Source organism: Rhinolophus sinicus, chromosome 5 (genome assembly GCF_057876585.1).
Source record: "Rhinolophus sinicus isolate RSI-liver-muscle chromosome 5, RSI-T2T, whole genome shotgun sequence".
Taxonomy (NCBI): Eukaryota; Metazoa; Chordata; class Mammalia; order Chiroptera; family Rhinolophidae; genus Rhinolophus; species Rhinolophus sinicus.
In genome coordinates this window covers 14,486,389-14,514,319 of record NC_142505.1, presented here as the reverse complement: position 1 = coordinate 14,514,319, position 27,931 = coordinate 14,486,389, and the positions used below count along the sequence as shown (strand labels likewise).

At 35.9% G+C, this 27,931-nt stretch overlaps 1 protein-coding gene across 8 annotated transcripts in view; it reads left to right on the top strand.

Moving 5' to 3' along the window:
- GOLGA4 (golgin A4) overlaps positions 1-27,931 on the top strand; it is a 97,035-nt gene that overhangs the window by 26,228 nt on the left and 42,876 nt on the right. For 5 of the 8 annotated variants that reach the window (XM_019727638.3, XM_019727633.3, XM_019727636.3 and 2 more), the window contains 9 exons: positions 737-1,051; positions 3,391-3,438; positions 5,850-5,906; positions 11,727-11,825; positions 12,174-12,303; positions 13,270-13,457; positions 13,726-13,809; positions 15,982-16,129; positions 26,820-26,998. In XM_019727638.3, coding sequence (XP_019583197.3) covers positions 737-1,051; positions 3,391-3,438; positions 5,850-5,906; positions 11,727-11,825; positions 12,174-12,303; positions 13,270-13,457; positions 13,726-13,809; positions 15,982-16,129; positions 26,820-26,998 — 1,248 coding nt within the window. The remainder of the gene's footprint in view (positions 1-736; positions 1,052-3,390; positions 3,439-5,849; positions 5,907-11,726; positions 11,826-12,173; positions 12,304-13,269; positions 13,458-13,725; positions 13,810-15,981; positions 16,130-26,819; positions 26,999-27,931) is intronic. The other 3 variants (XM_074312614.2, XM_019727635.3, XM_019727637.3) reach the window with 2 other exon arrangements.

Here is a 27,931-nt window from a genome sequence, read left to right as displayed (position 1 = left end):
TCAAATTAATGAAGAGAATAGCTCTTGCTTATCACTATTTCTACCATCAGACCTACTGCTTTGCGCAGAGGGACTCTGGCTCAGACTTTTCAACTGTCCTTCATGATTTTTTAATGCTTATTTCTATTCCCAGTGGGCAGAATGGTAAGTAGAGCAGAGTTGGATGTCACTAGTTACTTCTGCCTGGCCTTCTCTTGTTGAACAAAATGGGCTCGCTACACATTACTGACCCCCTAGCCCCATTCTCCTCTTTTGTTGAGAAAGTGATCAGGAGTCAGCGCCTCCAGATGAGGTCTACTAGATTTTAGCCACAACTGCACACGTCACAGTATTACCCCCATTTTAGACACTGGGTAGTACTGGTGACACAGGCGGTCCCTGCCTCCAAGGATCTTGCCGCCAAGGATGAATCCTCACAGCATACCTGTGAGGGCAGCTGGGAAAGTATGGCTTCCTTCTTTTTTACAGATGCGCAAACTGAAAGGAGGTGACTTAGTGAAGGTCATGCCTCTGCTCGGTGACAGACCTGGGACCTACACCCTAGTCCTCTGACTCCAGGTCCAGCACGTTTTCAGAAATAACCAGGTGTCTTTTGTTTTTCAGGAAACTTATGTTGAATGTCAGGAATATTAATTGAATTTGTTCGAGCTTTTACTAGATTACTGCTGGTGATGGGGAATAACAGAAGTCCAACAGTGGATTTGAACTCACACATTCTGTTGGGTTTTGCTTTCAGTCTGGTGACACGCAGTCTTTTGCACAAAAGCTCCAGCTCCGGGTGCCTTCCATGGAGTCTTTGTTTCGAAGTCCAATAAAGGAATCTCTGTTCCGATCTTCTTCTAAAGAGTCTTTGGTCCGAACGTCTTCCCGAGAGTCCCTGAATCGACTGGACCTGGACTTTTCTGCTGCCGCCTCTGATCCACCCTCTGATATGGAGAGCGAGGCCGAAGACTCACTAGGGAATTTAGACAGCCTCAGCAAAGAACAGTTGATTCAGTGGCTGCGGAGGATGGAACGACGGTTGAATAACTACAAAGGAAAATGTTCTGAGGTAGGAGCAGGACTTTTCTGCCAGAGTGAAAATTTCTTCCCCTTGTTCTCGAATTCAGATTACTGTGTGGTTTTCACTCCTGAGAGTGGCTACACTGTCGATTCCCTAGATACACTGGTTACTAGTGGTGGGTAATCTGTGGTGATAGATCGTTAAAGACTTTCAGTTGTACAGAAGCCCTGTGGCAAGATTCGAGTACAATGTAGGAGAAGGTTGTTGCCTGTAACCTTCTGGTTCTCACAGTCTGTGCCCCTCTGGTTGGAAACCCCCTGCAGAGTTCATCATCTTTCCTTCTCACATGCCCGCCCTGTCATCTTTGAAGGGCTGCGGCTCCCACATGACCTCTTCTGCCCAACAGATCCCCATTGTTACTGACCCCAATGTTTGAAGTATGATTTTGGTCACTCTCATTGTACCTACATTTAAACTTTGCCTCAAATGAATCCCGCCTTGAGGATTATACTCTCTGTTTGGTCTAAGAGAGGAAGGAAGTGTAGTGCTACTTCCTGTCTCTTTTCAGTCCTTCAGGAACACAGCTCCTGCCCTTTATGCTGGATTATACTCATTGCCCTCCCCGTCCTGTGTAGTTAATACAGTTCTGCCTAAGAAAAACCTTTTTGGAACAAGTTGTCCATGGCTTTTTTTTAACAATGCCTAATGTTTTATTGTCATAAGAGTTTGTAAATCAGCCTTGTAATTAATTTTAATTAATGAATAATGAAGTTCAAGATAGCATGCAAAGTTAGCCATGTCTTCTATTTCCATTTATAGCTACAATATAAGTAGTTTTACCATGCAGCCAAAAAACACAAAAAACCCTAGATGAAATATATAAAATATATTTTTAAAACTATAAAGTACTGACATAATAAGAAGGAATTATTTGGCTAAAATCTGTTGCCTGGCTGGAACCCAGAGATGTAAACAGGGCCATATATCTCATGAGGCACTTGTGGAATCAGGCCACTTTTTTTCTTTAAAACTTTTTATTTTTTATTTCTATCAAAGTTAATAATGGTCTTGATTTTTGCTTGTTTGTTAAGATTTATGTTATTTTCTCTAAGTTACCCGTGGCTTTTAAGCTTGAAATTGGAGCAACAGTATAATTAGTATTTAAGGTACAAGACACTATGCATTTTATACTCATAGTGCCATTTTATTTTGCATCATCTCACTGTGAAGTAGATCCTCATTAGCTCTATTTTGTAGAATAGGGATTAGAGACTCAGAGAGACTTAATCACAGAGACTAAGTAACTTGCTTAAGGTCCCATAGGTAGCAATTGACAGAGCCTGGATTTGATGCTAGGTCTTTTTGTTTGTTTCTGTTATTCTGTGCTACCTCAGGTAGAGTTATGCAGCTCATTACAGTAGGGATGGAAAGAGTCCACGGTCTTTGTCTTCACCTTCCTTCGCCTGTCTGGTCTTAAGGTAGTAGGAAGGGGTTTCAGGTAGAATTTTGTTTTTTGTATTCTTAGCCTCTGCTGCCAACTCATCTTCCATTGCTGCCTGCCTCTTCTCTCAAAACATCAGTAGAGGCATTTAGGGGCACGCCGCAGCCTTTCAAGGAAAATGGCAAGGCTCAGAATGGAGGAGTGCTTCCTCCTAATCCTGCAGCCTGTCTCTGCAGAGAACCACTAGCACTTTTAAAGTAGGGTCCAAGTAATTCACTGGAGCTGTGCGCTTCACCTTCGGATGAGTAATGCTATGTCATTTACAGATTTTAAAATATTTGTTGATTCGTAGTTTCAAGTTGTGCGAGAATGTTTCAATATCCTCTTTAGGTTAAGTGGTTAAACATTTCTTTACCCTGAATTACCAGTTTTCATTTGTTGGTTATGAGTTCTTTCCCTCCGATTTTTACACAGCCGTAGTCACAGATCCTATAACCTGAAGGAACTTTTGGAGATCAATTACATGGTCTCTTATACCTCAAACAAAACCATCACCTGGAGAGCTTGTCAAGCTCCCAGGCGGTGATGCTGCGCATGGTCCTGGTCTGTGACTACAGTTGGACTAGCATCCTGCTTTGGCAAGTGAGCTGTAATCCCCACCTATGAATTGCGTACTGAAATTTAAAGAGGCATGTGCCTAAGGTGAAGTCGAATAGAGACTTACTATCTTTATTTATAGCATCAAGTTCTCCTTTATTTTTTAGAAATATATTTCCTATGTTATTCAGTTTTGACTGTATATGCACCTAATTAGATTGAATTGTCTATAAAAGGATTCTGCTGATTTTTTTACTTTCATAACAAAATGTTTTAATGGAGTTTAGAATAATTAATTGCACTTATTTAGGGATGACTAATGTTATTGGTGACTTTTTCTTCGTTTTAGCTTGTTACAGCTTATCAGATGCTTCAGAGAGAAAAGAAAAAGCTCCAAGTAAGTGTTCGCTGTGATATTGATTCATATATAATTTTAAAATTAGAAAGGACCTTATAGTAAGAAAGTTCTAATCCTCACCTGTAATAATTCTCCATGTAATCATAGTATTAAACTGGTTTACCATTATTGGGGATTTGACAAAGGGAGTGAATGAGAGATCCCAGAGATTTTACCTCTGGTAGCGATGGGCTGCCTTGAGTTTTGGATCCCTGCAGTGTTCAAAAGGTTTGGATTTAAGGCATGTTTGCCTCTTTCAAGCATGTTTCCTAGTGTCTCAGTCTGCTTTGTTTTAGGTAAAGAGACATAAAACCTTCAAAGCTTTCCCTTCTATTTTTTAAAAACCTGCAGATGTCTCTGTTTCATATCAGATCCCAACTCAAGCATCCTCTCTTCTATTTCCTGAGGCTGCTGCTTAGAAAGCTCTTCTGGGTGACCCACCCCTGCCCTGTGGTGTTATCCTGTTCATGGTCAGAAAATTTCCACAGGTATCACACTTCAGAGCTAAGGGGAACTATCCAGTCCAGTTCAAATAGTGCTGTCATTTTGCTGTGTTATTTATAAAATATAGTCTTATTTTTTTACAGTAGTCTTATTTTTTATAGTATAGTCCTATTTTTTTACGGTAGTCTTATTTAAAACAATTTAGCATTTTGTGCCATTTAAAACACTAACTAAAAGTTGCATAACTAAAAGTTATTTGTAAAATGAGTTTTGGTAAAATTAGTTAATTTCCCCATGTACATTTTAAAATATTTCATCTCATAAACGTTAATCTCCATTAAGTGCAACATTAAATTTTCTGGCTTTGGTATGGAATATAATCAGTTCAGAATGGTAATACCAGTTATTTATTGCTGATTCAGTGTTCTTATTGTCTGTAACAAATAAAGTTAGATTATTACAAATAGAGTTTTTAGGGTTTTTAAAAAATATGTTCTTAAACGTGAGTTCTAATGAAGTGGGGGGATGGTTCTGATTTAATCCATTGTGTTATTAATATTCCATAAATTCATTCTCAAAGGTCATCTTATTCCTACATTCTGTGGGTACCTTGCTTGTGTTTCTATGAATTGTCTATGGATTTTTATTTCTGGGTGTACGTATTTCTACCACTAAGTGGCAACAGAGAATTATGATTGCATAGTCCCAAATAGAAAGGGTGTTGGAGATAAAATTCAATGATTTATGCTCTTTTTCTACATATGTATACATGCCCATATTTTCATGCCTATTAAACAGACAAACATCCTTTCAATAGATCCAATGAAATTAAAATTGTAAGTACTGCCAACACAATTACTAGTGCTGTTCATACCACCTAACATTTATTCAGCTCCTACTGTGTGTGAGGCATTTTTGTGTATTTCGTCCCTACACCGCTCCTGTGAGGAAACAGGAGGAGTGACTTGTTCTTTGTGGCACAGCTTGTAAGAGGTACGAAGGAGAGCCAGGATCCACTTCTTGGCAGTTAGACTGCAGTGTGCATGCTTGTAAAGAATGCACTGCAAGTTTTCATCATTCTCAGCATTGTGTCCTTCTGCATTTAAGCATTTACATATGATACAAAAAAATAAAATCTGTGTTCATAGCTTTAGGGGGGGGAAAAAGCCTTTGGTTTTTGCTTTAGTCACTTGCAAAGCCCCGCAAATACCGCCAAGTCACACTCCCCTGGGTCATAAGTATAGTATTTGCTCACCTCTATCTCTGTTTTTTTGTTGTTAGTCCACACAGACCAATGAAGTTCCAGATTACCCCATTCTTTTCCTATCTGTATTTATATTGTACAAGAATATACAGTTAGTTTGTTTCCATAGACTAACTTTTCTGGTTTCATTTCCTCACTAGTGAAAAGTACTATCACTGCTGCTCCCCAGGAAACGATGAATCATCTTTCAATATTACTCTTTTAGCTTCTTGATTTTTATATATGACTGCTAACTTAGTAACCTGTAGTTCTCTGTGCAGTTTCCTCCTGGACATTTTTTTTTTTAAATAGAAAAAGACTTGTTTTTAAGTCACAAAAACCTTTTGAACAGCCTGGTAATTGACTTGATCCACACATAGTAGACTGCAATGAAATAAATTGCATTTGGAGTTTGATTTAACTTTAAAAAATTTTTATTTTTAAAACTAGCATATAGTAGAATTGACTTTTGTTTGGTTCAACATGTGATTTGTGTAACCACTACCACAGCCAGCGTGCAGAACAGGTCTGTAACATCATGATTTAACTGTTAACAAATTTTAAACATGGTCACATCTTTAACATTTTCAGTCCTGTTCTCTTTCCTCAGGTTATTTTTGGATAAACAGTTGTAATATTGTAAAAATAATTATTTTTGACTTGCTTTGTATTACTATGTCATGCAGTTGTTTAAACCAGCTTTTTTTTTTCTTTTGAATTAAAGGGTATATTAAGTCAGAGTCAGGATAAATCACTTCGGAGAATTGCAGAGTTAAGAGAGGTAAGTTGTAGTGATTAATACTTTGAGAAGAGTCATTACATTTCTCATATTTATCAGAACTGTTGTACATACTGGGGTAATTTCATATGCACTTCATTAGTTACAGTAATAGCTAACCAGCCCAGCCCACAAGACCAGGGGTCAATTCTTAGCAGTTTTTATTTACGTGGTTTTCCTAAGACATATGTTGTTGGTAGAATTAGTGAAATGAGAATGTCTTACTTAGCAGTAGAATGTCCTTTGCCTGCGTGAACAGTCAGTAGCAACTTCCAAGGCTAAACTGTCCTTTCTATTAGGTATTTCAGGCTTCTTTTTGTTTTTCCTTACCAACACTCTTTTTGGTAAAATGAAATAAAAATTTTGTTCATTGTAATTTTGGGGGGTAATTTTTACAGTGAAGTATTAGAATTTAGGCAAATATTTATCATTTGTAATCACGCTTTAATAATTTATGTTTCTGTCCCATCTTGAGAAGGATAGAGATTATTAGGTTATGTTGGTTGCATGATAGCATTCTGTATCTCTGTTATATCACTCATCATAAACATTTTAAAATCTTTGTAAAATAAAACTGGTACAGAAAATCATGCACAAAAAATATATAGCTTACATATATATTATGGACACTATTGCAACCATTGCCAAGGTCAAGAAATACAATGTTGACAGCCACCCAAAGCCCCCCCCCCCCGTATTTCCCCACCCAATCATAGCTCCCCCTTCTTTAAAAGTAATATCTTGACTTTTATTGTACTTCCCTGTGTCTCTAAGATTTTTATCATCTCAGTGTACCCCCCAGACACTATAGTCTGGTTTATGTAAAAATAGTTTTGATATATCTTTTAAGTCTCTTCAAGTCGACACATTCCTGCATCCCTTCTTTTCCTTACTGTTCCATCTGTTGAAGAATCTGATGATCAATCAGAAGATTAAAAATTACTTGTTTGCCTTATCTTAACATTATAAGCCAACAGTCTTGGAATAACAATACTAATACTACCACCATCAGTTATCATTACTGAAATTATTTCAGTAAATTTTTATATGCTATTCCCATTCTTCCATCATGGAAAAAAGCTCTTTTCATATCTATACTGTTAGATCATAACCATTACATATACAGTCTTTCCCTGTTAACCCTTGTAAATTTAATATTCACCAAAACAAGAGGATGGCCTATGTTACCCTCTCACTTCCCCCAACATCTCTACTGCACGCCTCCTAACGTCCATGCATGCTTTTCTGAGTACTAGCACTGCTGTAATGCTATCCTTCAAGTCAAACTAGAAATGTGGAGTTTGGGCAGAATAGGAGTTCAAGTCCAAGTTTTGTTCCTTTTCAATCACTTTATGTTACTAGAAAGAAGGTGCTTTTAAAATTTTGCTAGAGGGAACTAATAACATGGCACTTTTACCCAAAAGGTTTTTCTGTTAAGTTAATATCTTTCACTTCGTATTTTTTTTGCTTGTTTTCTTATATTTTGGGAATAGATGAGTGTATTAATTAGTGCGTAGGCATATTCTGTTTCTGTAAGAAATTCAATGCGTAGGTTATATACAGTTAAATGATTAGTTATATGTATAGTAATGGAGAAGCAGGCATATTGAAATTCATAGTGTGTACATTAGATGTTGGCCATCAGGTTTTGAGGGTGTTTATAATTGTAGTATAGCTGGAGACATAGGAAAACCTGTTTTTTTCTCCTGCTGCTTAGTCTTTCTCCACTAGTGGTCCCTTAGCCGCACTCAAGAAAATACAGCTGAACGCGCCACAAACTTCTATTCTATTAATAGATGGATAAATACCAATGTGATATTCCTCATTGCTGCCTCTTAGTAAATAGGGGCCTCCTAGCTATCCTTTCTCTAAGTTAAATTACAGAACCAGCATTCTTCGGCATAAGTGGGGAAGGAGAAAAGGCTTGCTTTGCTAGCAGCCTCTAGCCAAGCTCACCTACTGTGTTGCAGGCAATGAAGGACTTAGAACACTAGGAGCCAGACTTGGCTAAAAGGCATACCCGGCCAAGATCCGTGGTAAGAAGTAGATGCGCTTACCCTGCAAGAAGGTAGGGCTCTTATAATAATCTGGATGCTGCCAATCAGATTTGCAACTCTACCTCCCCTTTCTGGGAGCTGGCGAGGGGCTGAAGGGACAGGTAATAGAGAACTAAAGGATATAATATAGTATAAAGCCATAACTTTATTCAGTAACTATCTTTTTTAGGAAATACTTATCAGAGCTACAGATTGACAGGTTTTAGTACTTTTAAAAAAAAATTATCTGCCTCCCTGTATTAGTTTTTTGTTGTTGCTGCAACAAATCACCACAATTTAGTGGCTTAAAACAACACAAATGTATTACATCAGAAGTTTGATTGGGCTCACCCAAATAATTCAGAAGAATCCCCCATCTCAAGATCTTTAATTTAACCATATCCACAAACTCTTATGTTCTAGTTTCCGGGGGTTAGGATGTGGAATCTTTGCGGGCCATTTTTCTTCCTATCACACTGCCTCTAGTGAAGGTACTTAGTGAAATGGCCAGAAAACAACGAATAAGGTAAAGGAGGAGAAGCAAGGAGTCTAGAGCCCATATGGTAAATTCCTCCTTGGTACATATCTAAACTAGTTTTGTAGTAACTAAGATATATTTCTGAACCATAACCCTGGTTCCAGTTACGTAAAAAAGATTTATCCAGTAATTTATATGTAAATACTGAGTAGGTAAGTGAGAGTTTTGAATACTTTTAATTTTGTTCATGATGAGAAAAATTTCCTTTAACTAAATAATATAACCCATAAAATCATGATTACCACTTATTTAAACATTTAAAGTGATGTAAGTCATAAAATATTTCTTTGGGATTAAAGTCTGAATAGAAGCTTTAGAAAGTTTCATTAGTACTTTCTTTAGCAGGCCAAAATTGAGTATATCTTTATTTTGCTGTATTACGCTATTCAGAAAGTATTTTTTTTAGTATTTTATGTCTTCCTCTTGTGGTTATGAGTATATGCATGAATAGAATCCATGAACATCTCTCCTAGTATTTTCTGGAGGACAAACAAAACTTCTATTCTACATAGGCAAATATTGTGTCTTTTGTCAATATTTAGCATATCATTTTTTAATGAACCAACTGAAGCAAAAAATTACATAAAATATTTCCAACAGATTCCCTGTAATGTTTTTTGCCTGATCTTGAATCTTATAACATGAGCAGATATTAAACAGGGATATCATATTATCAGGAAGTAGTAACTATGCTAGGCAAATTATGAGCTCATCTAAGTAGATAGGGTTCTCTGATTCCCTTTTCAGGCCAGTTAAATGGAGAATAAATGAAGACGTTGTCTTAGATGTTTCTTCCTTTCTCTGCCCTTCTGTGTATGGCATGTACTTTTTTTAGGCTCATCCAGATACAATTTGTTAGAAGCAATTGCTGTTCTCAAAACTGACTTTAGGGAGGAAGGGTTCATTTTTGCAGCTTGAAATCACCTCTGACCATAATGGGCAACATAGGGACTGAGATGAAGAGCAGTGAAACAGTTAAAGGTATTTGATATGTTCTACTCATCAGAATTTCTCTCTAAGGAAGTAATCAGAAAGACCTTGCAAAATTTATGCATAAAAATATTAATCCCAGGGTTTGCCAAAATTTGGAAACAATGTAAATGGTCAACAATAGGAGAATTATTGAATCAGTTATCATGTTTAGTAATAGTATAGAGCCATTTGTCATTTTGCTTAGAAGTGCAATTATATTACACTTTAGTATCTTACTCTTGTGATTTGAACCAGGGATTAGTTTAAGCAGTTAACTGAAGGGAGCGTTACTGACTGTGTTCAATGCCAGATAAGCTAAGTTGAAAATATTTTTTAAATTATTACTGATTTAAACCTAAACTGGAAATATAGTTTATTTAGATTTCTGGAAGAATTACTTTTCTCCCATTGGCTTATGTTTTCACAAAATAGTTTGGGTGATTGAGGTTGATATAGAAACTGTCAGATGATAGTAAATCTTGAACATCTTTTTTCATCTTTAAGTAGCCAACATGCATATTTTTTCCCCCTAGTAAGATTCTGAATTTTAAAATTGGACTTTAGAATCAATACTTGGCATCACAGTTTTTTTTGGAAAGGATTGATCAAGTTGTTAGAATGTTTAAGAAAAACATTAAAAACCTGAAAACCACAATATAAACTGAGGCATTTTTGTGGGCTGTTGGGGATGCCATGTAACGGATTCTAGTGTGGTAAGATACAGAAAATTATTTAGATCAATTTCAAAGAAAGTAAAGGACTGCATTGCTATTAAGATGTATAGAGGTTCCAGACTAAAGAATTGGCCTTTGCAAAGTCTTAGAGGCCAGTGCTTTCCAGACTTTTGGATTTCGTGGACTGAAAAATTAACTCAAGTTCCCTCCAGAAATGGAGGAAAGGAGAATTGTCATAGGGCTGTTTTTATCTTTTCAAGTATGAACACAGGAATAAGGAACCAGATTTTTCTATTATTATTTCATGAAAGAAAGGTTTTTTTTTTTGTTTTGTTTTTTAATAACAAAAAATTAAGAAGGACATATTTTCAGAATAAAATACAGCTGTTTAAATGAAAGATGTAGTTCTAAGAAAAACTCTACGTTTACCTCTGTTTCTTATTTCACCATGGATCGGTGAAAACTTCTTTCTGGACGTGTTCTGATCCGAAGACCAGCCTTTGGAGATTATTGCCGTGGGGGGGGAAGTCAAGCCAGGAGGCTTTAGTGACAGCCACAGTAAATAGTGTGCTTAGAGATTGAGGGCAGTCTGAGTGTGGTGGAGAAGAGAGGACAGTTAGTGCTAGACAGTTAGTGCCTCTGTGTTTTGAGAATTCATAAATTTGAAACAATGTAAGAAGAGGGCATTGCTTATTATAAGTCCTTGAAAATACTGTTTGAAGAACATTCTCTAACAAATGTGTGCAGGATGGATCAAGTTAGAGGAAGACTTGAGGTAAGAACAGGAGGAATCCCAGAAAAACAGAGGTTTTGATGGGACATCTGAAATGTTCTAGAAGTTAATCTATATAGCATTCCAATGGCATAAGTGTAAGGGAGAAGCGCTGAGGCCACAGGACTGAACCCGGCATAGATGCCGATAGAGTTAATGAAGGACAGAGAGCGGAACCTGTGAGAGAGGAATAGAGAGAGGAGCCCTGAAGCCATGGAAGGCAGGTACTTTGAGGAGGTGATTACAGCAGAGGTAAAGATGACTGGAGTTAGTTAGAAAGGCTCAGAAATGACCTAAAGAAAGCAACATTTTAAGTAATTTCAGGAACTTGAAATTTTACCTTTTGGTGATCAACTAGCTGAACCTTTTCATTTTACAGATGAGGAAGCGTCCGATTTTGTCTTTTGAACACTTTTATGTATTGGGAGGAGGGAGGCTCTATTGGCTATCTTTTTGGTACATAATAATTTAATTTAGATCAGTGACTGTAAGAGCACAAGTAGTAAGATGTCTTCAAGTAGGATAAAGTTTTACTTTTATCCTAAGAAATTAAGTTTTTTATTCGCTCTACATTATTATCTGAAATTCAGCCGTCATTACAGCTACAAAAATATAGTTTTCTTGGATCTTCATATTCTTTAAAGAACAAAATTATTTGCTGGTGTAAATACCGATGTTTTAAATGCTGATTATTCTCTAATTATTTTGCTGATAACCTTATCTGAAGAGAAATGTAAATCTGGATTGATCATGTTTTTGAACTTTGAAAACTTCAAGATTGTGTTTTTTGTTTTGTGCTGAAAACTCCCTATAAAGTCCTTTATGTTTTAGGAGCTCCAAATGGACCAGCAAGCAAAGAAACATCTCCAAGAGGAGTTTGATGCATCTTTAGAGGAAAAAGATCAGTATATCAGTGTTCTCCAGACTCAGGTAAAAGATTGAAAGTGTGGAATTTTTGCATAAAGAAAAATGGGTTTTGATGGGATATATAATAGGTTCCAGATGTTTAAAAAATGGCCTATTTTTAAAAATTCTGCTTTTCCTCGATTAATTTTAAGGACAATTGTTAATTTTTGTAGCTCTTGGCTAACTATGATTTTCAAAATAGAAAATATAAACATTAGCTGCATTGGGAGTAAACGTAATTTTAATTTTCCCCCTAAATGATATCTAAGCAAAAAAAGATCGTTTATGCTATCCTCTCTGTTTTTTAAAAAAGTCCTACTGCCATAGTTTCTTTTGAATAATTTTTTCCTAATGACACACATTTTTTTTTAGGTTTCTTTGCTGAAACAGCGGTTACTAAATGGCCCGATGAGTCTTGATTTACCAAAACCACCCCCTCCAGCAGAACCACAGGATGATGGTGTCACTAAAGAGAATACAGAGAGTGCTGCAGAGCCAGTTGGTAAGCTTCATCTTGTCAGCTGAAGGACCCATCTCGTTTAAAAGCTCAAAGAGGAGGTCAAGTGATTCCAGGAGATGAGTTAATAGATGTTGGCTGAGATAGAAGTGTCCTAGATCTAACATTTCCAGAGAGATGCAAGAGTTTTTGTTGTTTTTGGGTTCTTTGTTGTTGTTGTTATTCAGGAGAAAATAACTAAGTAATTGTTTTAAGATGTGAAAGTCTGCAAGGAGCAGCACCACATTTTCGTTGTAATCGAAATCATTATGTTATATTGTTTTATTGATAGCAATAGCTAAATTTCCTATAAACAGGTCAGTTCTACTCAAGATTAATGAGTATGCTATTTGTAATTGTTTGTTTATAGGTTTTTAAATAATACTGCTTACATATTTCTACATTCAAAGATGCCTGTGTTTGCCCTATTTGTTTTCTAACTGGAAAAGAAAAACATAATTAAATCTTTTCTTAAAATCCACTTATAGCCCTTTCTACTCTTTGAGGCTTTGAGGTATATATTTAATGAAATTTCCACTTTTTATTTACCAGCTCTTTCTCTCAAAGAGTTTTATGATAAACTTTTGGTCCATCCAGAGCCAGAGTAAGGTGCTGCTGAGCAGGTGTGTCTATCTGAGCAACCAACCTGTAAGGGGCCCTGACATTCCCCTGGGGTGTGAAAACTTCACTCATAAAGGAGATGTAAGGAGATGGAGAAAGCTGTACTTATCAGAACTCCTCTCAGGAAGAGATTAGAGTACATTGGAAAGAATACTTATTAATCCTTTTGGGATGGGAGCTAAGACACAGGGAGCCCTGGAAGGGCGCCCACTCTTGTTGATCTGGCTCTGGTTATAGCAGAGTGTTGGAATAAGAATATAGTCCTGCGTACTGAAACAGACTTCACTGTTCCCAGAGAGCCCTTCTATTCCTTACTGACTGCCACTGCTTGTGCTGCTTTATTGTTAATAGTGGCAGATGGAGCTTCTGCTGAAACACTGGAAATGCTTCAGCAAAGAGTTAAGCGTCAAGAGAACCTACTGCAGCGTTGTAAGAAAACAATTCAGTCACATAAGGAGCAATGTACACTGTTAACCAGTGAAAAAGAAGCACTGCAAGAACAACTAGATGAAAGGCTTCAAGAACTAGAAAAGATGAAGGTAAAAGAGTAAATGAGTTTTGTTTAATTTAGCCCCATAAAGCTAGGCCTAACCTTCTCTGGAATGCCTTTTCCCTTTCTCCATAGATAGCACGGAGAGGGCACCCAAGTGCCCTGGGCTTCATGACATTTTCTGCACTTCTGAGATGTCCTGTGTACTTTTCTCCTACTAGATCATGAGAAGTATCCAAATTAGATAAAATGTTTAGAGTTCTCATATAAGGAGAAGCTTTATTAGAGATGGAAATGAATTTTTAAAATTTTTTTAGGAGCTTCATATGGCTGAGAAGACTAAACTTATCACTCAGTTACGTGATGCAAAGAACTTAATTGAACAGCTTGAACAAGATAAGGTAAAACAATACTTATGATATTAAAATTTGCCAGGGGGCCCCAGAATTCACTTTTGGAAGCAGTTGGTAGCATTCAGACTTCTGCTTTCCAAAATTATTGCAGCTGCTTCCATGAAAAATCTTTTTGTTTTAATTTCTAGATTTATATAACTATTAGCATTAGTTTTGTATCATGTGAAGCTGATTCTCTGTGATTTCTTGATCCCTATCAATATTTTGATTTGTAGATTAGAATAATTTACAAAAGAAATCTGTTTCTAGTGCATAACTATTTTTTAAAGAAAAGTTATTTTCATTAAGATGTTGCTAAATCTGAATAAGTATTGTCTTTCAAATATAATGGAAACAGAATAATCTTTCAGATAATTGCCTAAAAAGTAAGGAAGTGGTAATGCATGTATTAGCATACACAGAAAATTCTGTGAATGAATTTTAGAATGTACAGGCGAGATTGGTAGTTTAGAGTTGGAGCAGAAGCTGTAGCCCTGGCAGCAGAGACAACTGAAAAATTCATGGGCAAACAGTTAGCTATGAGCTAACTCTTTCAGCTCCAAGTTCTTGGGTCCTTTTTAAAAAGCAGCTCCCAGTCAGTTACATACCATCTACCATTTTATTTAATATACTGCTTTATAGCCACAGTATTTTAAGAGGCCATGTAATTAAGAACATGTAAGAGCTGTTCTGCTATTGAAATGCATCATTGGCAATCATTCTATAATATCATTTTGCTAGATTCTAGTCCATGAACTGCATGAAGGCCCACTTGAAAAAAAACACAACACAAAACCACCTTTCCATTATGAAAAACTTAAAACAAAAAAGTAGAAAGATTATTAATTCCTATGAACTCATCATCCAGCTTCAACAGTTAACATTTCATAATTAACATCTCATGGCTAATCTTGTTTCATCTGTACATTCCCAACCCCCATTATCCTCAACTAGGAAATCCAAGAAATCTTATCATTTCTTCCATAAGTATTTTAAGGTGTCTTTAAAGGACTCTATTTTTATAAAAACATAACCACGCAATCATGATCACATCTAAAAATTTAACAATAATTCCTTAATACGATGAACTATCTAGTCAGTTTCAGATTTTCCTTTTGGTCTCATACATTTTTTCCCCATTTTTATGACTCAGGATTCAGATAAGATTCTTTCATTGCAAGTGGTTGCTATGACTCTTATTCTGTAAGCTTCACTGCCCTCTTTCTCTCTCTCCCTCTTTTTTCTGTTGTGATTTGGTCTTTGAAGAAACTGAAGACACACGATTTTGTTTTGAAATTTCATATAATAATGCCCCGCTTACCTGGTTTTTATTTGTCCATTAATATTAGCCATCTGGAAGAGTCATACCCTAAAGTGGGGGTTGACTATCCCCGGAAGTAAGGTGGTAATCTTCTTAAGACAATAAAATAGCTGTCAGAAAATCTTATTTTTCAAGGACAAGTTGAACCACCGCATTTTTTGTTAGTCACAAATGACCAATTTAATACATATTTGATAATCTTTTTCCCCTAGTGACCTTCATTTCTTGTGTAGATGATCCAGAGAATGGGAAGACAGTAGGAATTAGGAAATTGGAGGCATGGGGGTGCGTCCCAGACACACTGAGGGATGGTAGTGGGACTATAGACCATCACAAGAGGAAAAAGAAACCCAGGTGGATCTGTGCCACAGCCTTGGTCCAGCCAGTGTGGGCAGCAGTAACCTGTACTCTCAGCAGCCTCTGAGGCGCTGTCTGTTTACAGCACAGATTGATAATTATAGCTTATGAGGGCTCTGAGCCAAGGACAGAAGGCTGTGTTTTGTTCATTATAAACTGTTTACTAAGGCTGGGAAAATGAGAGCAAACATTGATAGAAAGATTATAAAATATGTTTTTAAACTAAAATGTGTTTTTAATACATAAAAGATTAAACTTACTATTAATATACTTTTTTTATATAAAAAATACCCTGATCGCATGCCAGGTAACCAAGGTTATTGTATATAGTATAGCATATAGTAAAGAACACAGACTGCAGGTTGTGAAATAATGAAATCATTCTTATGCTATACTTAGCAAGAGATGTACTGTGTTTTCTGCCTTTTGAAGTAAGTTTGACACATGCTATCGATGATGCAGTTTTGTTATGCAAATACTTTAGAGTTTGCACTTCTGTTTAGGGAATGGTAATAGCAGAGACAAAACGGCAGATGCATGAAACCCTGGAAATGAAAGAAGAAGAAATTGCTCAACTTCGTAGTCGCATCAAACAGATGACTACCCAGGGAGAGGAATTACGGGAACAGAAAGAAAAGTCTGAAAGAGCTGGTAAGAACTCAGGGGTTATTTGTTTTATGTTAGAGCTCAAAAGTCAGTGTAAAGAGGTTGACCAATCAACATTTAGAAAAATTAGTTAAATATTGATAAAAATGCTTAACTGTAGGGACTCTGTAAGATACTGAACTATTCCGTAGAGGAGGTAGGGGTTGGTAAATCCAGGCCACGCATGACCTGCTTATTTATGTAGGGTTCTCAAGCTAAGAATGATTTTTACATTTTTAAGTAGTTGGGAAAGAAAAAAAGAATATGTGACAGAGGCCATATGTGGCCTTCAAAGCCTAAAATGTTACTATCTGGCCCTTTATAGAAAACGTTTGCTGACCATTGTCTTAGGGCATCAAAATTCAGGTTAACAATTTTGGAACTCCCCAAGTAGGCATAGCATGGTACATACTAAATACCCTGCTACCTTATGGCTGCTGTAGGGTAAACAAAAAGTATAACATATAATCTACTTTTTAAGGAAATAATGCATAATTCAGTGTTACACATAATTGCATTATGTTTTGATACAATAAATGCTAGGCTGTAAAATACAGGGACCAGCGTAGCATTCAACAAGGTACAATACTGAGTAATACTAGGAAAGAAAGGAAAGCTATTAGAAAGTGGAGACAGCAGAATGAACCGGTGCCTTCAGGTTAGGGAGGATGTCAGATAATGAATAGAATGGGCCTAAACAGAGAGCCAGGGGCAGCACCCATTTCAGATACTACAAGACCCTAACCAAGCACCGTGACCATAGTGGGTGTGCAATTCAACTGAAAACCATTCTTGCTGAAGTGGGAAATGAAGTTGGATTGTGAAGGAGCTAACTATTAAAACCTTAGAAGGTGAATGAGTAGCTGAGTTTAGATTTTGGTGCGTAAGGCAAAAGGAAACCAGTAATAGGAAGTATACTGTGATGGAAACTAGTGTGTTGTGGAGGAAAGAAAGAAGTGGGAAGTCAAACTTAGACACGAAGGTAGAAATACAGGTTGGAGGGACGGAGAGTTTTGGCCACCCTGACGAGGGTTGTGGATCCCGGAAGGAGAGGAGGAGTACACTGCAGATTTGGTATCCAACCAACTTGGAGGGAAATGAGAAAAGGAGGAATCTAAAATGATTCCAAGGCTGTCAGCTTAGGAGACTGAATGAATGAAGGAAGGAAGGAAGGAAATCTAAATGGGGAACTTGAGGAATGGAGTGAAATGATGAGTTTACTTAGATACTTTGAAATTGAGCCAACAATGAGCTTTCCAAATGGAAGTGACTTGTAGGAATTTTGAAATAAGAAAATGGAGCATCTTTCAGGAGTCATCAGCCTAAGGCGGAAGCCTATGGTTACATTGATAGGAGAGGCTGATTTCTCTAAAAGACTGTTTTACAGTAGTAGTGACAGCAATGGCCGTAATCGCAGCTGCTACCGATAGCCAATACTCAGTTAGTTTAGGCAAGTCTCTAGCATAAATACTTCTCTTTGTATTTACTGGTATTTCATCCTCATGATTTCTGTGAAGTAGGCACTGTTCTCATTTTACAAACAAGAAAACTTGAGAACATAGAAGTTCAGTAACTTGCCTCTACTCACACTTGAGTAAGGATTCGAATCCAGGCGTTTTGAGTCCAGAGTCTGTGCTCTTTACCATAGAGATCTTGAGTTTGGCAGAGAGTAAGAAATAAAGAAAGTTTACCCAAGAAGTCATAGGAATCGTGGATAGTTATACTTTTGGGGGGAATAGCAGCGGTGTTTCCCGAAGTGGAGGACATAGGATGAAGACTTTCAAGAAGGCCTTTGAATTTGGTTCCCAGGATGTAGTTTCAGAAGTGTAGAAACCAGACTGTGAAGTTTAAGGAAGGGAATGGGTCAGGAGGTAGTTGGTTGGTACCAGATCTGTACATAAATATCTCCCCATCTCCTTAAATTTTATTGATAAGTAGCAGGGGAATTTAGTTAATGATTTTGTTCCCAGTAAACCTCAAAAATTACCCTGCAGAGAATAATAGACAACATCTCTCAGAATGTACTCTTTGGAGACTTAACTTAAAGCAGTTTGAGAGTTGGGAGATATTGTTTTCCAGATTGGCTTCCAGTGAACAGAAAACCTAATGCAGAGCCTCAGCTTCTCATATCAAGCCTTTCTACTTTTAGGACTTCTTTTGTTGACTAATGTAGCTCCCTTTTTCTCCATTTAGCATTATATTAGAAGTAATTTTACATTTCCTTTAAAATTGGGGTGTATCTTGTCAGGAGCTAGAAACTCATGAGTAAGTATCAAGTTGTAAGAGCTAAGTGATGAAAAGGGAGACAAAATATAGTTAATTCATATGCAGGATAAAATTTCCCCAGACAACTGTTCCAGTTAACTCCTTAATAATACAGCCTTCCTTCTCGTGCTTCTCCAAAATACAGATATATTTTTCCTTTAAATATGATTTTCATGAAACTGTATTATTGTAAATAAACGATAGCCTGTCAGTTGAGAAACATTTCTGTAAATGGTACTGTCAAAATATTAAAAACTAAGTAATAAATTCTTAAAGAGAGAAATAAGATGTAAAGTTATTTAATACGCATTCACTTTGGAAAGTCTTTGTATCACATAGTTATGAGTGCTTCTGTAGGTATTTTAAAACTATATTTGTAGTCATATTTATTGATTATATGCATGATATAGTTATAAGCATGATACAGAGTTCTAACAGACTGATTTCACATTGAACATATTGCCCTTTAAATCTATAATGAAAACTAGTTTTGCGCACTAACTGCAGTTCACCTAATGGTCTTAGCTGAGTCTGAACTGAACTGTACAAATATAAAATGGTTCTTACACAGTTCAATTATACAATGCATATGGCAATTGACAGAAAAATTCCAATTTAGTACTAAAAGTAAGAAAAGGTCTTTAAAAGGAAATAGAGTTTCCATAAATAGTTTGTGAACATAATCTGGTTCCTGGAGAATTCAATTGCTCTGTTAACATTTGTCTTTCTCTTAGAGTTAAAATTCAAAGGCTAAATACTTACGAGCTGGCCATGTGAAGTAAACATTAAAATCGTTAAAGCTTACAGTTGTTAAGATTTTTAAAAGTAAATATGTCTACATAAAATAATTACCAAAGAATGTGAACTCTCCTAATACATTTTTAGCTGTAAAAAATTTAACTGATATATTTAGTAATTTTTGACCTGTAGATGTTAGTAGACAAGTAACTAATTTCTTTGACTTGCTTATTCTGGAGTTCAAAATTGGCTCAACTACATTCTTCACTACTTTTCTTGGAAAACAACCTATTGCACTGCTGTTCATAGATGAACTGTGATGCCTCCCATATGCTGGGAGACAAAGGAATTTTGCATGTCTATTATTCTTAAAAGAACTATTCTATCGTAAAATACTGTGACTCTGTGACTATGGTGACGTGCATACTTTAGGATGCTATATCAACCTGTAGTACATATCCTACTCTCTAGTGGAATTGTTAGGCATGTTTTTTGAAATCTACTATAGCACTCTTGTTTTGTTAAAATTATTTATTTTAGTGGATAAAAAAGGAAAAATAAATGTGTTTGTTATAAGCATTTTACTACAAATATTGATAGTATTCCTTTCTAGGTGTTACTTACAAACAGGTAGTCATATCTCCACGTAACCAGATTTTTAAGCTTGGAGAAGCCTGGTGGTTCAGCTTACGTGCATAATGCTGTATTTGATAGGTGCTAGGTATTATTACTAATTGTCTAGAATATTATCTCTTCGATGCAGCACCAATGCAGAACGTTAATGCTACTAATGTTCACACTAGGTCTTGGCTATTGTGTGTGTTTGTGTGTATGTGTGTGTCCGGGAGGGAGAGGGGGTGTTTTGACCAGGGTATGAGGTAGGGGTAGCTGGCTAATTATTAATGCAATATAGTACAACGACAACAAAAAAGGAAAATAGAGAAAATGAAAGCACATCACTGTTTCAGTACACTTTTATTTAGTCTTTTTCCTAATCCTTAGTTTTATATTATTGTATATAATATTTTATCATATTGTATGTACAATTTTGTATGCTCCCTTTTTCTCCATTTAGCATTATATTAGAAGTAATTTTACATGTTGCTAAAGTACTAACATTTTAATGGCTGTGTCAGAATGCATGCAGCTTATTTACATCATTTACTTAACCATTAACCTATTGATCAACATCTAGATTATATTTCTGCTGTGACGAAGAATACTGTAACGACTTTTCGCTACAGCTTATTCCACATTTGAATTTTTTTCTCAGGATAATTTCTTACCCATAGACTTTTTGTTTTGTTTTGTTAGCTACCTTTAAGTGATTTAAATATAGCCAATACAAAAAGAGGACTCAGTGTTAATCCTCACCTCTCCTTTAAAATGTTTTTGCCTACAATTATGTAGGATGAATACAATATTCTGCTTGGATTAGGAAAGTTTCCAGAGTCCACTGTCCTTTTTAAGCCGTTTCCCTTTCATGTACCTTGTCTTTGCTGAAGTTATGTGTTTTATATGATTGGCTGCATTTAAAAACTTAGATTAAGTCATAACATTCCTTGCTTTTTTATTGCCATGTTGTGTTTGTGCAGGAAATGAGTTTTTTTATTCATTTGTATAGTATAAGCCTTACATACCAAAGATACTCATTGGAATGTATTTATTTGATGTTTGAAGGACCCTTTGAAATAGAATTTATGTATTTAAATAATGTGTAAGATTTATGCATATTTATATAACAAACAAAAATCACACGTGTACTTAAGTGCCTTGTTGTCGATAATTTATGTAACAAAGTTTTCTTGGAGTCTGAAGTCTCACAAAACATCTTATTTTTGTGCATCCACACATGCCAATAAGTGAATCACGGTGCCTTTCCCAAGCCTTGTATGAACAGGACTGGGGTAAGGGCTATTCATTTTCTTATCATGGATACTTAGGATAAGCTTTACAAAGACAATTCTATGTTTCTCAGGCAAAAAAAAAGCGTGAATCAAAGTGGAATTTAAGTCTGCCATGTTAGATAAGTAGTATGTACATATTTTCTCACTAAATGAATACCTGATGGAAAAATTTATTATTTTAAATGGAGTTAGATTTTAAGTTGTTTATGTGCTAGTCATGTATTTATAGGTGCTTGATACGTTTCTGCAGTAATAGCTGTGCGTCCATATTCTTAGAGAGTCATTGTCACCCTGTACTTATGTCTCTGGCACTGTCACTGTTACTGGAAAGCCTTAGCAACTGGAATAACACACTTTATTTGCTACAGAATCATTTTTTCAATTTAATTAAGTTTACTTAGCTTTAGCTTGATATTTTTCAAGATCTGCCTGATGTTTTTAAAGTATTTAATAGATACATTTGCATGGTTTATGTAGGGAGTGCACGAAATTTGGATAGAGCTGTACAATTTTTAAAAGTCAAAGCATAGTCTATATAGAATGAATCTTGTGTATTTTGGAAAGTAGCTTAAAAGGTAGATTTCCATTGTACATGTGGTATTTATTAAATTTCTGAAGGCCCCAATTCAGATATAAATATTGCACTATCTGATTTGTGCCACTGGGTGGTAGTATGATTTTATTTTCATTTACACTCTGGACGAGCGGTTTTCAAACTTTTTGAGCTCAGGGACCTGTTTACACTCTTGAAATTTACTGAGGATTCCAAAGAGCTTCTGTTTATATGGGTTATGTGTAGTGATACTTATTGTATTAGAAATTAAAACTAAGAAATTAAAAATATATTTGTTTTGTTCATTTTAAAATAACCATTAATAAACCTATTACATATTGGTATACTTTTATGAAAATTACCTATATTTTCCATAACAAGATTTAGTGTGAAGAGTGGCCTTGTTTTACATTTCTGCTTATCTCATTGTTTGGCTTAATGGAAGATAGCTGGATTTTACTCTGTTATTTTGGTTGAAATACATGAAGAAAATCTACCCTCATGCAGATAAGTATTTGGAAAAGGGAGGACCTTATAGGCTCTCTAAAAGGGTGTCAGGACCCTAGGATCTGTGGACCACACTTTGAAAACTGCTGCACTAGACTGTGGCTTTTATTCACAAAAGAGGCTTGGTGATTGGCTGGGAATTCTGATAAAATTCTTTCTGTTGCTTTTCTGTTAATTTGCATTTTATTCCTTTTTTTAGTATTACCTGTATTTTTTTGTGTAATACCACATGCATTTTAGCAGCTGTTTTGCTGGGATTAAGACATAGGCACGGGCTTACATATTCATTCTTGATGGTATTAATCAGCTTCTTAGGACCAACAGTTCATCGAGAGATTGGCAGTCTTTCCACACTTGCAAATATTTGTTTTTTCCCTGTAGTGGGAGTAGAAGTGGGTCTTTTTATCCTTACAGTCAAGTGTCCCCTGGGACAGTGCAACAAAATAGTAATGCTCCCTGGAATCTCCCAATTCTGGCATTTATTATACAGTTGCGAAGGACGTTGAGAATGAGGAGAGGAAAAGGTAAAAGCAAATGCCAAGTTCTTCCTACCTTTACCTAAGGATTAGTTCTTTTATTTCTCTCTCCCTCTTACTACTACAACTGTTTTTGGTGAACATTTTTCTTTATGTCACCTGGTGCATAGCTTATGCTAGGCAAATGGCAAACATCCAATAAATACGTATATAATGAATGAATGGTTGGATTATTGAACTGTTGCCCACCTTTCTCACTGAACTCTTATAGTGGGCATTTGTCCATTTTTATAATTCCCATGGATGTAAGTGAACCTCGTCTGAAGTGGAAAGTGAGGAGCTAGCAATAAAAGGCCTCCCCCTGCATTTTACTTTTGGCAGAGGACCATTCTTAATAACGTTCGTTAAATTTTCTCCTACAAACATTTTCAGAGTATTTTTATTTATTATTAAAAATTGCCTGAGATACATTGAATTTTGCTTTGGAAGAACACAGTGTGTTCTTGCAACATTTTGGCGGCCGTTCGTGCTTCGCCTTCCCATTGACGTGTGCTGTGACTGTGGTTTTCCTGCGCACTCTTGCATGTTGGCAGAAGACTTGTCAGCTGTGGCTGATGCATGCTTTCGTTCTCCCCACTCACTTATCCTTTGTTGATAATTGGAAAGCACATTATGTAGATATTCAGAACATACTTCTTTATTACTCACATTAAAATCCTAGCATAGTTTCATTTTGGAAAGAGTGGGGGATTGACTTTTAGGCTATTACAGGCAATGGACACCATTTTACTGTATCTGGTGGTTGCTGCATCAGAAAGTGAGACGTTTCTGGTTAGTAAGTAAGCTCTCAGTGTATCCTCCCTCAACATTGAAACGGGACTCATTACTGGAGACAGACTTCCTGTAAGAAAGTGGCTCCATTTGTGGTATAGTGTAGAATCCAGAATGGGTTTGAAATATGTTTTCTATATGTGGATCTGTATAATGTATTTTAATGCTTTTTATTTTTTATTTTTTGGTACTTGGCTTTTTTGTAAAGCAGGATGGAGATGGAAAGCAGTTGAGTTTTTGTGTGTCTGTTAGAGGTATAACATGCTACATTTTTTTGAGAGTTAGAAGCCATCAGTGATTGAATGGTTCAGAAATTCTGGTTTAGTGATATATATTATTGCTCAGCTAAGCTTGATCAATGTCAGCATTCTTAGTTTTTCAAAAATAATGCAAGGTAAGGCTCATTCCTTAGATAATAGTTTTAAAGTTTTGCTATCAAGCCTATATATTCAAGTTGATTTATCATCTGAGGGAAAAATTGGATGGCTCAGTTCTTGCATTTGAATGAGGATATTGAATTAAAAGATCTCAAAGATTTCTTTCTAGGTATAAAATTATATGGTTCTCTGACATGGTAGCAGAAGGTGGGAGAGAGGATTAAATTTAGATGAACTGTCGAACCAGATCTGTCCATCCTACTTTACTATTATTTTTTTCCCCTCCGGTTCAAGCTGTTGTTTCTCAGTCTAGTTGTGTAGGAAACAGCTCCCTAGCCCATGCTGGTATTATGAGTCTTGCAGCTCCCCCTTGACTGAGGCAGTTGGTCGCCAATCAGCTGCTTACAGCAACTCGTGGCAGCTCTTGCTGGCTGCCGGCCATTCACTCTGGCCACCAGCCGCTCATGGCAATACACGGTAGCCCACGGCAGCACAGCAGCCTGCGGCAGCTCACGCCAACCTCCTATTGCTCACCGCAGCCCAGCTCCAGGGAGAGCTGTTGTTCACAATCTTAGCTTAGAGGGCGCAGCCCACTGGCCCATGTGGGAATTGAACCGGCGACCTCAGCATTAGGAGCACGGAACTCCAACCACCTGAGCCACCAGGCCAGCCCCTCCATCCTACTTTAATCATTATATAATGGATAATTAAATGACTTCAGAAAACTGTATCAGTGGATTAAGCACTAAAATTAGAATATAATGTAGAAGAATATTCTAAAATTTACCGAGTGCAGTAAGAAAGCTTAATTATTGGAAAATTACATCTAAATAGGAACTTTGTGGCATGGATTTTTTTGTTGTCTGAAAAGTGAGAGCACTACATCTATTTTTATACTGTACTAAATTCTGGAATTGTAAAAATGAAAACAAGGAAAATTGGTGTTGACTATATACAGTTTTGTTTTATTTTGCTTAATTGACAAAAATTTCTCATTTAAAACTCTGTTTTGTCAGAAGAATATCAAAACTGTCTTTGGGTTCTCTAGAGCCTGATTCAAGATATTTCTGTGATGTGCTTAGAAGTACTGAAATTTAATTTTACATGCTGAATAATAACAGTAATGAAAAGATGTTGATGACATCCAAGCATTAAAAAATACTGCCATTCCTTTTTCCATTTTTTCCTTTCCCACGTTTAAACCTTCAGTAAGCACTCTGTTACAGAATCTCTTTCCCATAATTGATCACTGTACTTGATTTTTAAGAAATTAGGAAACTAATTTCTTGTTAGGTGTAAGAGATATTTATTAGTGTTTGACACTAAAATTTGTAGTAAAAGAATACCTAAATAAAATAAAGACAAGATTTTTCTTTAAATGTTTTATTTTCCAACATGTTTATATCTAAGAATTATTATCTTAGTGTTTCCAGGCAAATACCAGTAAAAAGCTAAAGTAGGAATCTTTCAAAATAATTTTAGCTAATTAATATTCCTTTGAAATTTAGACCTTGAGCATCAGTTTTATGCTTTGGGCATATAAAGTGAATAAATCAGATAGATTTCTTTTTATATCAAAGATATATGGTTGCCAGAGAAGTGTTTGTTTAAATGTTGAGCAAAGTAAGTTGTGTTTCCTAGTTGTTACCCGAATTCAGCCTTTCTCTTGCCCTTTTCTGTACTAATGCAATTTTCCATTAAGAAAAACTTAAAGAACAGTTTTTGTCTTCGAGTATGAAATTCCTATGTTCAAATCACTGTCTAGTAAGCCAGCGTGTGATTAATAAAGGACTTTTTTTTCTGAGATGCCATAGGTTGAAGTTCCACATTTCTTACCCTACTGGGAGTGAAAATACTATATATGTCAGTGAACTATCTCCTCTAACATAAGTTTCTTGATAGGATTGAAAACCCATCTTGAATATTGATGTTTTATTTATAGTCCATCTCTATGGTAAAGGGAAGTCTGATGTCTTCTGTTCTGTGAGGACTAAAGGAAATAATCTAGGACGATAATAGCAGTAGGTTTTTCACAGGGTATCATTATGCCAGTAGAGAGAGTACATGCACGTGTGTGTGTGTGTAACACACACACACACACACATATATATAGTATATATATATTACATATACACACACATATATATAACACACACATACATGCACACCCACAAATACACATATACACATATATACAATATACGAAAACTCACATACTGCAGATTTTTGGTGCCAAGTTACCCAACTGTTGCACCATCCTATCTGGTTGTGTTTGATTCTGGGTGAGCTTTTGGCCTCCTGAAAGATCATACTACTCTAGCCTAGATGGTTGTTTTTGCAGGCCCTGAATTCTTATCTCTCCCAAGAATTCCCTGCTGGTAGTACCTTTCTCTACACTGTTGAATCAGGTAAAGATTTCTTTCTAGTTAAAGGCCCTAGTTCGAAACTTATACAAGTAGGAGTTTCATTTCAAACTACATTGCTTCATTATGGGATTCAGCCAGTAAATGTTAAAAAACAAAACAACACTCTGTTCTTTTATTATATGGTTATAAGATCTTTTAAAATAAGGTTAGTCAAAGAATTTTTCCATTATTGAAAATGTCCTAGTGAATATATAATAATATTACCTAATTGTTGATGATAGACAAGAACTGCATCTCAACGAAGAAAAGCAATTAAAATCATACAGGACGGAAGTAGGTACAAGGCTTTATTTCTTTGCATTTGCTATCTATAAGGACACTTGTGGATAGAGTGGGGAACCATTAGTAACTTAGTATTTTTTTTCAAAGTTCTGAGCTTAAGTTCATATAAGCAGTCCTAAGATCTGAATCTAGAACGCTGACAAATTGGTGTCAGTGACTGAATGGTTCTTGTGGCTTTGTTGAAATACTCAAATATTTCTTGGCTTCAAACAATGATGAGTTTTTTAACTTGTCCTGCTACTGCTGCTCTTAGTTCCCATAAGTTGAATGTAAAACACTTTAGCTCCATGATAGTATTTCTTGAGATACTTGTTTTCTGCTGTTTTCATTAAAGCTTTTGAGGAACTTGAAAAAGCCTTGAGTACAGCCCAAAAGACAGAAGAAGCACGGAGAAAAATGAAGGCAGAAATGGATGAGCAAATAAAAGCTATTGAAAAAACAAGTGAGGAGGAACGCATCAGTCTTCAACAGGAATTAAGTCGGGTGAAACAGGAGGTCGTCGATGTAATGAAAGTAAGAATAATTCTAGATTGAAATGGGCTATAGTATTAAAAACTTAAGGTCTTATGTTTTTCCTACAATCTTTGAGTGTAAAGAAGAGTTATTTTGTCTTCTATGTTCACTCCTCACAAAGATGTTGTTACCTTTTTTTTTTCAAGCTCATCAGTTAAAAAACGATACCATTTTACTTTAATGTGCATAGCTTACCAGTATGATAAATATATTTTTATACGTTTAAAAGGAATTTGTAGTTTTTCTCTTTGAGTTGCCTGGTCAAATCCTTGACTCATTTTCCTATTGGGCTCTTGGTTTTTTTCTTACTGATTGGTAGGAATCTTTACTTCTAGTAGGAATTATCTGTTCAGTGATAAGGTGCTTTTATCGAAATAATTTCCTCAGGTTGTCATTTGTTCACTTTGTTTATGGCTTTTTGTTTGTTTGTTTGTTTTTTGGCCTTGCAGAAGTTTTTCTTTTCCTTAAATGCTGTCAGGATTTTTGTTCTGCTTTAAAAATACGTTCTCACTTGAGTTCACTTTTAAAGGTTCAGTGTTTTCTTCTGGCACCTGTATGCTTTTATTTTTTTTGGTTAAATCTTTGATCCAATTGGAATTTATTTGGTGTAAAGAGTGAGGTAGCATCCAACTTTAATTTCTTCTAGATGACTCCCAGGTAGTCTCCAAATAATTTGTTTAATAATCCATATTTTCCCCTCTGACATAATATACTATTATTATTATTACATACTAAATTATTATAGTGTTACATGTGGGTTTTTTTCTGAATTTCTGCACTATTCCATTGCTTTTTCTGACCATGCTGGTATTACACTGTTATAATTGTTCTAGTTTTATATGTTCTATTTGATAAGCTCCCCTAATTACTCTTATTTTTCAAAAGAATATTGGCCATTCTTGCATGTTTATTTTGTCTGGTGGATACTCCCCC